This window comes from Oryza sativa, chromosome 1 (assembly GCF_034140825.1).
Source record: "Oryza sativa Japonica Group chromosome 1, ASM3414082v1".
In the NCBI taxonomy this organism is placed as follows: Eukaryota; Viridiplantae; Streptophyta; class Magnoliopsida; order Poales; family Poaceae; genus Oryza; species Oryza sativa.
The window spans coordinates 6,098,037-6,108,503 of NC_089035.1; the positions used below are offsets into that span (position 1 = coordinate 6,098,037).

General features: G+C 41.3%; 1 protein-coding gene across 1 annotated transcript; it reads right to left on the reverse strand.

The window, feature by feature from the left end:
• Positions 1-6,235: 6,235 nt before the first annotated feature.
• On the reverse strand, positions 6,236-8,369 carry LOC4325565 (basic leucine zipper 2-like). The gene is made up of 4 exons (NM_001397734.1): positions 7,416-8,369; positions 7,239-7,329; positions 6,999-7,125; positions 6,236-6,851 (listed from the first exon to the last, which is right to left on the reverse strand). The coding sequence occupies exons 1-4, from the start codon at positions 7,994-7,996 to the stop codon at positions 6,676-6,678; spliced, it is 975 nt and encodes a 324-aa protein (NP_001384663.1). The 5' UTR covers positions 7,997-8,369; the 3' UTR covers positions 6,236-6,675.
• Between the last annotated feature and the right edge of the window lie 2,098 nt (positions 8,370-10,467).

Sequence of the window (10,467 nt, forward strand, 5' to 3'; positions counted from 1 at the left end):
AAGAAGAATCCATATAAGAACCCAATACGAGATTAATTAAAATTCAGAATAAAAATAAAAAAAAATCCGAAATTAGAAAAAAGAAAATAAAAGAAGAGTTCAAGTAGGAATACAATTGAAAATTAGCTGAAATTCAGAATTAAAAATAAGTAATATTAAAAGAAGAATCCATATAAGAACCCAATACAAGATTAATTAAAATTTCAAATAAAAATAAAATAATAACCAAAATTAGAAAAATTAAAAGAGAGTTCAAGTAGAAATACAATTTTGAAACAATTGAAATTGAAAATAAAAAAAATAAAAACATTAAAAGAACACAATACGGTATTAACTAATTTTTTTATAAAAAAAATTGTGAAATTAGAAAAGGAAAAATAAGATTTCAATTAGGAATACAATTTGTAAATAATTAAATTTGTGATAAAAATAAAGACTATTGAAAGAAAATACCATCTAAAACACATGATGAGATAAAATTAAGTAACAGGCCTATAAAGGACTAAAGTGGTGGCGGTTGATACGATATATAAAAATTGTTAATAAAAAAACCAAATAGAATCCTGATGACAATTAAAAGGAGGGACGTCAGACATGCCGTAAAGCAAACAAGTAAGGCGGTTGCCGGGACTTCTAGAAAGTAAAAAAAAACACATTGATAATCATATTCGATTTTTAAAATCTCAGTGACAATAAAAAGGAGAAGCAGCGGACGGGGTGTATAAGAGTATAGTTGCAGAGCCGCCGACGATTGATGGGACTTCTAGAAAATAAAAAAAAAATGAATTCCAACGATAGTTATGTTCGATTTTTAGAATCACAGTGACAATAAAGAGTAGGCAGCAGACGGGCTGTAGAGGGGCATAGTGGCATCGTTTGATGGGACTTCTAAAAATTATAAAAAATAAAACTACAAGTCCTATTTTTAAAGGTTCAGAAGTTTTAAAAAGTAAAAAAAAACAATGATAATCATGTTCGATTTTAAAATCTCAATGACAATAAAGAAGGGAGGCAGTGGGCGAGCCGTAGAGGAGTACAATGGCAAAGCTGCTGATGGTTTGGCAGGACTTTTAGAAAGTAAAAATGAACCCAAATGATAATTATCTTTGATTTTTAAAATCTCAATGACAATAAATAGAAGAGACAGTGGACAGGCCGTAGAGGAGTATAATGTCAATGTTCGACGGGACATCTAGAAATTATAAAAACGAAACCCAATGTGACAATAAACTCTAAAAACTATAAAATCCAATTTTAAAAGGTTCCAAGAAGAATGAATAGAAATAGTAATAGATCGAGTAAGCAAATAAAAAAGGAGATGACATAAGGAGTAGCAACTGGTGTGACTTTTAAAAACTATATAATTAGAAACACGAGGATGATAAGATTTGGTCTTTCAAAGTTTGAAGGCAATGAGATAGCTATTTAATAAATTTTAAGTAAAATCATATTAAAAGAATATATGATTTTGTTTGGGTGCTAGCCGCGCAATTGTGCGGGCTAACCAGCTAGTTTTTCTGAATAGGGAGTTGTGGTAGAGGATCTCGTTCCTCCTCTTTAATTTAGTGCATTTGCTGGTAATTTGTCTGCAATTTATAAGTCACACCTATCTATGCATCATTTAATCATTACCCTGATTACGCATTTAACATTGTAGACCACATTAAAACCTATGCATGTTTGTGAGAATTGAGAGTTCAAACTAAATATAAATATAAGTTAGTTTTTATTAATTCCAAATTTCACTTATTAAACATGAAAAAACTACAACTAACATTCCTAACCAAGTACATATTTATTAAATCATGATAATCTCCTTTAGTATTTTCAAATATCAGTAACAAGCCGTGCACCCACGTATGGGTTACCAACAAGTATAAAGAAAGTAAACAACTTTCCTTTCTTTCCTACGATACAACAAAGTTACAAACTAGACCTTGCCCCTCCCTTGCGTCACTCAAAGGAGACAACCAAACCCTAGCAGCTGATGTCTCCCTCCTCCCCGCTTTACTACCACTTGAGCTAGTCGCCGGAAGCCCAAGCGGCCAACTAGGACGGTGACGGCAGGCCACAATACCAGATTAGGCAGATAAGTGGCAGGATTTGAGCAGCAATGTGACTATGCATGGTCGATTCATGGCGTGTCCCCCTGTGGGGCTGCTATTTTGAGGAACCTTTAGGCCAATTGTTTATTGTTTAGTTCCCAAAAAGTTTTTCCCAAAAACATCACATCGAATCTTTGGACATATGCATAGAGCATTAAATATATATAAAAATAAAAACTAATTGCACAATTTGCATGAAAATCGCGAGACGAATCTTTTGAGCCTAATTAGTCCATGATTAGCCATAAGTGCTACAGTAACCCATATGTGCTAATGACGAATTAATTAGGCTTAATAAATTCGTCTCGCGGTTTCCAGGCGAGTTATGAAATTAGTTTTTTCATTCGCGTCCGAAAACCCCTTCCGACATATGGTCATCGATGTGACACCCAAAAATTTTCTTTTCGCGACTAAATAGGGCCTAGTGTAGTGGCAGCCGGCCGTAGTGGCGTAGTGGTGTTTGTTTGTTGAGAAGCTTGGTGGGGCTTTTGTTTAGATGATGTCCTTTTTTTATGTAACTCATTCGGATTTTTATTTTGTTTAGTGAAATATAATTGGCATCTATTCTGGTGGTTAGGTTTCCTTTAAAAAAACAAAGTTACTTCTCCGTCTTAAAATATAAGCACATCTCAAATTTGTCATGTACATCAAAGAGATAAGTGAAGTCAAATAGGGATGCATAGTACTATGTACAGAAATTAAATGAGATATGATTGTAATCGTTTGAAATGAGATAGTAGATGAAAAAGTAGTTGTATTGTATTTTTAAGATAAAATTTAAATACTAGAAAAGGCCTTTTTTGTGACAGAATTGAGTTATACGACAAATGGATGTGGCCATGTGCCATTAAGGACAAGATCGACGGTGCACGTAGGGTATAACTCTCGGGCCGTGTGGGCAACCGAATTAAGTTACCGTGTGTATAGTTAGAAATATAGTGTTTTAGAGACGGAGGTAGTAGTACTGTGGAGTGTATACCGTCTGTATTAATTTGTGACCTTGGATAAAAAACTTTTCCAGCTAGCAGTAAACAGAAATTGCTCACGAAATAGTAATGAGAAAATCTAAGAATTGCATCAACAAGCATTCCAATTGAAAAAATATCATTGGTGTTCAGGAAATGTCATCGTACAAGTGCCTTTGTTTCAGAAATGTCATCGTTAGGTTTCCGTTAGTAGCCCTCCGTTAAATGATATAAAAAGGCATTTTACCCCTAAGAATAGTTAAAAGATGAATAAAACTTTTACTCTTTCAGTCAACTTAAAATAATTTAGTGTAAAAAGCAAACTACAAATATACTGTAAGCGAACGAAAAGAGCAAAAATTTTAATCAACTTTTAACAATTCGTAGGGGTAAAATGATCTTTTATACCACTTAACGGAAGGATGCAAATGGAAACCTAACATAGATAGTATTTCTGGAACAAAGACATTTGTATAAGACATTTGTATGACGACATTTGTAAGAAATTGTGTTCGTTGATGTTATTTTTTGATTGGGACGTTTATCAATGGTATTTTTTGGATTTTTTTTCAATAGTAATCCAGATCAGCCGATCCCACGTCCTGGTTTTTGTCTTTGCCTTCCACGCAAACAGGGAGTACAATTGTACAGTATTCAGAATTTCAGGTTTGTCTTGGCACATGCACGTACGGCCCGTGCAAGAGTCCTATTGTACTCTAGTACTGTTAGTACGTACGCTAGTACGCGCCGATCTTTCTGCGTTTTCTGCGTTCTGATCTGATGCTTGATGTGTTGGATCTTGGATGTCAGTTCGTTCAGATGGTCAGTGCAAGATAGAAATCGTTTTCCTTTTCTTCATCAGATAGTGTGCACTGTGCAGTGTGCTACAATGCCACTAATCGATGGGCTTTGATCTCTTAAAACAAGTCTATTGGCTTGCAAAGGTCTATATCATACATCTGTCAGACTTCAAAGCCATAGAGACAATTATGGGCTTGACAAGGTGGGCCGCATTCTTGTGCACGAGCTTGTTTGGGGGCTAAACTCAAACGATGGCTCCGTTGGAATTAGAATAAGTCTAACCGGATATGATGTTTCCACCATCTTAAAAAACGAGTGTGAATCGGCTCTTTTGGTGGTTTTGGAAGCAGTGTCTGCTAACATGGCACGTTATCCGCGATTGACTCTTTAGTAAGTGGGGCCACATGTCAGCCTCTTTATTATCTCATCTGCTTTCTCAGCCTCCCATAGTCAACCTGTCACATCAGCAGAAACCATTTTCCAAACCACTAGAGGAGTCAGTTGCACTAGTTTTTAAACGTGGGATAGGCGTTATATCTAGTTTTGCGGTTAAAGAATGCAATGTAATTAGAAGCCAGACGTGAAGGAGGTAAAATAGACTTAGGTCATAACTTGGGCCAGTTTCTTACCTTTCGGACGAAACATGCACTCCATGGTGTTCCAAAATGTTCCCCCTATTCATGTTTGAGGGCATTTTGATAACATTTTAGCTTAAACAAAACTAATTTTGAAACACGCAAAAAATCTGTGAGACTTTCACAGAAATCTCATACTATCAAACAACTCGATTCCTATCGAAACAGTAAGCATTAACGGGTAGTCGCGTACGACAGCCGAATATTCCTACATGTCCAAACGCATCGCCGACTTCGGACTTCGTTGCGCGCTGTTTCCAGTTCGAGCCGCATGTGCCCACCTCCCCCCGGCAACCGAGAGTAACATGAATAAGACGAAGACCATTCCTGCTCTCCCATTCCAGGTCGGCAAGCAGCAGTGTTTCTTCAGCGCCATGGGTTGTTGTTTCCTGGAAAGCCTTGAAACAGAGCAGCCAGGCTACTTCAGAGCCCTTCAGTAGTTCAGTACAAAAGGTGTATACAGTAGCCTATCAGGAAATATTACAGAGCCCAGACAAACTACATTATAGCTAGTATTTACTACAGAAATTATATTTCATTCTTTTTCCTAATTACATGGAGTTTTAGTGGATTATCTGCCGATGAGTCCGGGCAGCTGTCCGGGGTCGCCGGGAGGTAGATCCAGCGTATGTAACTCAGGGGCGGAGGTAGGCCTAGGGCTCAAGCTAGGCCTGCCTCCAAAAACTTGCTTAAATTTTGTTGATTCACTATGTAATTTTTTCAGAAAACTAATCCTCCATTAGTCGAGCCCTACCTTAGCCCTAGTATTATATAATTTCCCTAGTATTATATAATTTCTGGCTCCGCCACTGATGTAACTACCATGTAGCAGCATTTTTTTTCTCTAGGGCCAAAATTTACACCACAAACAAGAGCAGACTATCCATTGATGGGGCATCTGCGCCACCCAGGTTCTGGATTTTTTGAATTTTTTTTCTTACAAATAGATCCTCAGTGTTAGTATCATTGCCACCGCCGCTGAGAGGGACGAGGATGTCGGCACTAGTGTCGTTGGCGCCAAATACGTTGGACCTCGACGTCATGATCATTACCGCCAAGAAAAAGATCTATTTCTGAAACAAGTTTTTCTTGGAGTTTTATTTGTAAAATATTTTTTTAAAAAAAAACTAAACTGTAAAAAATCCGACCCGGTGGTTTCTCCAAAATGTTTCTCCCTCTTGGGCAAGCTGACGACGAGAACCAGCGAAGCCAGAGTCCAAAACCAACCTATAATTACTCATGCGAATGCCCAAGCCCAAGGATAATGTATAGTCGTAGTGGTACTAACACCAGGCACGTACGCTAAACCTAACCCGTTTTTGCCAGAGTTAACTTGTACCGGCCGATACGGGCGCAGCACGCACATGCACATGCCGCAGACGAACATGCCTATCCCTTGCAGCAAAAGCAAGGCACCTCCCTCCCGGTGACCCCTCTCCTTGTTCACCATTTAAAATCTCGCGATGAAACAGCAAGGAATGTGATGCTTTGGTTGCATGTTTGGTGTCGACCTGCGAATTGCATGCATGTGACTGACGCCGGTGTTACCCTGTACTGCTTGATTGTAAAGTATGCATCACACACCCACAGTCCAATTGAGAGAGAGAGAAAAAAATGGTTAGATACTACAGTAACGTGTAGATGAACTTTACATGCGAGCTTCGTAACAGTTGGCAATAACGAAAGTTGGCGAGAGGAAAGAAGGATTAAAGGGAAGAGAGAGAGAGACTGATGGATAGCTGTAAATACATACAGTGGATCATACAGGAAAAATGAAGGAACATTACATTTGATTTTATCAGATACAAAAAAGAAAAAGAGAAAAAAAAACCAGCCAAACAAAACACTTGACCTCACCCAATCTGAATTACAATTCTTAGCTACAACCTTCGCCCAAAATGCCGGAATAAAATTACAAATCAGGGAAGTAGAGAAGAATCAGGAGCAGCAGCAGCAGCAGCAGCAGCAGCAGAGGATGCACAAGAATGAACAAAAGCAACCCGAATGAACAAATCATGTTACATTACACCCCAAAGAATGCAAAACCCAAATTAACAATGCACCAATCCTAACACGGCGCCGGCCCACCCCCGCGGCAACGCTCGTGGTTGTCGCGACGGGCCGGCGCCACCTCGCTAGAGGTCTAGAGAGCGTCCGGATCTCGGCCGATCACGAGTGCGGGCATGGCGCGGCCGCGGCGGCCCCCTCGCTGCCGATCAGGTCGGCATTGTCGCGGCCGCGGACCGGGGCCGCGTCCGCCGGTTGGGATTCCGCGTTCTTGAGGCTTTGCTGGTGGTAGATTTGCCGCAGCCTCTCTATCTCCTTCTTCAGTGCCTCCTGATGAGCTGAGCAGAGCAGAGAAGAGAGAATTCAGAACGAGTGTTAGTTTAGCTGTGGAATTTTGGTTGCGTGCTGTCGCCGAATTGAATTCGGACAGCGACATTGTGAGAACGATATATAGTAGCATAATTGAGGTGGCAAATGGCGGTCACCATCTTTGAAGATCTTGTCCTGCGCGAGGGCGGCGATGCGCTGCTTGAGGTGGCTGTTGCCCAGCGTCAGCAGCGAGCGCTGGTGGTCGAGGAACGCGACGCGCGGTGACAACGCCGACACCTCCGTCTGCTCGGGAGAAAGAAAAAAAGAGCAAACGGTTGGAGGTCAAATTCACGGCGCGCGCGCGCATGCGGTGCTCGGCGAAATTACGGGCACGAAATGCGTAATTCGGCACGCACCTGGAGCGACGTGACGCTGCGCTCCAGCTCCGAGATGTACTGCAGCTTCCGCACGCGCGACCGCTGCGCGGACTGCCGGTTCGCCAAGATCCTGCGGTTGAGGGGATCGCCAAGAACGATGAGGGAAAATTGGGGAATTCTGCGTTCGCAAGCTGTGCATTGCCGGAATTGTAGTACCTCTTGACGCGCTTGGGATCGACGGTGGCGGGGGAGGCCGGCTGCCCGGGCGTGGCGCCGTCGCACTCGCTCTGCGCCTCATCTGTCTCGCCCTTGTCTTGCTTCTCGTCATTCATGCTGTTGTGGTCCGACGGCGACGACGCGCTCGCCGCGGGCGCGGCAGGCTGTTGCTGCGGTGGAGGCGGCTGCAGGTCGTCGGAGAACATGGACATGAGCTGGTCGTCGTCGAGGCGGTCGAAGTCGTGCGCCCCGACGCCGGCATTGTCGTCGGAAACGGGGTCGAGGAAGGCCACGGAGTCGCTCACAGAGCGACGGTGCGCGCCGCGCTTGGTCGCCGAGAAGTCGAGGAACTCGTCGACCCAGGACGGCTGATGCTGCTGCTGCTGCTGCTGCTGCTGCGCCCCGCCGTTCGCCGGCGCCGGCGGCGGGAGCGGGAAGGGCGGCAATGGCGCCGCGAGGAACGCCCCCATGGAGGGGCTGCGCTGGTGATGGTGGCCGTGGGCAGCATGGTGATGGTGCCCGCCCCCGAACTCCGGCCAAGCTGTCGCCATGGTTGGGATCTTGGGCGGCAGCTGCGCCATGGCCGGGGAGGGAGCCTGGCCCGGAATCAACGCAAATGCGCGCCCGCGATCGATGGCGCGACGCCCGAAACCTTCCCCGTCGCCGAGCGCCCGTATCCTAATGTAGCGCGGCGCGGGTGCCGGAGATTGTGCGGCCCTCGTTTTAGCTCGCGTGTTTGTTGGTGCCGCGCGCCGCCGCCGCCACCGCCGCCGCCGCCGCTGCTGCGAAAACAACGGCGAGCGCTAAATCGGGCAATGGGAATGATAGGGACAGGGAGGGGAGAGAGAAATAATAGAGATGGGAGTAGGGAGGTCACATGACAAGGGGAGAGAAACAGCTAGCAACAGCTGGTGGTTATAGCAGGTGAAGAAGAAGAAGAAGAGGTGACACTCCTCTCTGCTGCCCTGCATGGTTTATGCCTACAGCGCTGATCCGTGGACCTCCCTCTTACTGAAGTTCATTTTGACAGCTTAGCACAATAAACTAAACATTAGTAGTAGTACTGTGATGTACAATACAAAATGAACTAGAGGGGCTTAAACTTCTCGTTGTGAAAAATAAAGGAAGCACAAAAAAAATTACTACAAACATATCGACAAATTTTTGAAAAAAATAAGTCGGTAGGGCATAGCTTACTACTCCTAAGTTTTATAAGGTCTTCCTAAATTAAATTGATCGTCTAATATGTGTGTATTTGTTTATTCGCGCATAAATAAAAGGTATTATTGTATACATGTTCGTTAATTTATCTGTGCATGAGTAAATAGTAGTTTTGTTCTCTACTATTAACTGATGTTAGAGGATACTACCTCTATTTTTTAATAGATGACGCCGTTGACTTTTTCTCATATGTTTGACCATTCGTCTTATTTAAAAAATTTACGTAATTATAATTTATTTTGTTATGAGTTGTTTTATCACTCATAGTACTTTAAGTGTGATTTATATCTTATACATTTGCATAAAATTTTTGAATAAGACGAATGGTCAAACATGTGAGAAAAAGTCAACAGCGTCATCTATTAAAAAACGGAGGGAGTAATAGATTTTGGATAGAGAAAATTGACGTCTTAGCTTCCAAGTTCCAGGCTAAGGGCGGTCCCAACCCATGGTGTCCATAAGTAGTGTCTATGGTGCCATGTCAATAAGACATCACAATAGAAACTACACTCTACAACCCATGGTTACTTAAAGTGGGCCATTAATAAATATATCATCTTTCTTCTCTACCAATCATATATATTCTTCATCTATTATAAAGACACTATTCTCTCCTAACGCAAAACTTGATAGTGTCTAGTGCATAGGTTCTTGTGTTGAAGCTGTGTCTTGCATGAAACCCAGTTTCTTCCTCTCTTCACTCTCTCTCTCTCTTAATCTATCTATCTATTATATCTTTAAAGTAATAGAAAAAGGAGCCTCCACGTTCGTTCTCATGGCCTAAAAATTCTCACATTACTCCAAAAAATAAGAAAAAAGAAAAAAATAGAACTAGATTAGGATTAGTTAAAAACTGAAGAAAGGAAAAAAAAAGGCATATTAAGAAACACGAATCGGACAATCGGTAAAAAAAAAAACTAATCATACTACTGGAATCAGACAATCTGTCTTAAAAAAAAAAGAAAACCTAATCTACTGGAAACGAAATGTACAATCGGTCAAAAACAAAACAAAAGAAAAGAAAAGAAAAACCTAATCATATTATACACTGGAAACGGACAATATTTTGGGAATACGCGTGTTGACACCACTTTTAGAAACATTGAAAGAAAATAATCCTAATCAAACTCTGCCGTTTCCGAATTATATCATTATTGTCATGCCAATAAATACACAACCAAGCCAAAAATTAGCAAGCCAAAAATACATAACCACGTTCGCTGTGGAGGCTAGAAATTCCCACGTTAATCGGAGAAAAAAAAAGAAGAGTCCACATATAAACACAATAAAAAATAGCTGAAATTCGGAATTAAAAATATGCAATATTGAAAGAGAAGTCCATATAGAAATCCAATATGTGATTAATTAAAACTCGGAATAATTAAAATAATTAAAATCCCAATGACAATATAGAGAAAAGACAGTTGACGGCCCGTAGAGGAGTATAATGACAGCGTTTGACGAGACTTCTAGAAATTATAAAAACTATAAGATCTGATTTTTAAAGATTTCAAGGAGAATGAATAGAAATAGTGGTAGATCAAGCAAGCAAATAAAGAAGTATATGACAGAAGTAAGGGGTAGTAGCTGGTGTGACTTTTAAAAACTATATAATTAGAAATACGGGATGATAAGATTTAGTCTTTTAAAGTCTTAAGACGACGAGATAGCTATTTAATAAATTTTAAGTAAAATCATACTGAAAAATATATGATTTTGTTTGGGTGCTAGCCGTGTAATTGCGCGGGCCACCCAGCTAGTTAATATAGTACCACATAAGCTAAAAGTCCTACATGGCAATGTAGTTAATGCCATAGACACCATCCTAGGT

Excerpts from the sequence above, each read along its gene's own strand:
- LOC4325565 (NM_001397734.1), bottom strand. The coding sequence starts at position 7,996 with ATGGCGCAGCTGCCGCCCAAGATCCCAACCATGGCGACAGCTTGGCCG. Across the intron at positions 7,126-7,238 it reads GCAGCGTCACGTCGCTCCAG|ACGGAGGTGTCGGCGTTGTC; the intron begins GTGCGTGCCGAA and ends TCTCCCGAGCAG. Across the intron at positions 6,852-6,998 it reads GGACAAGATCTTCAAAGATG|CTCATCAGGAGGCACTGAAG; the intron begins GTGACCGCCATT and ends TGCTCTGCTCAG.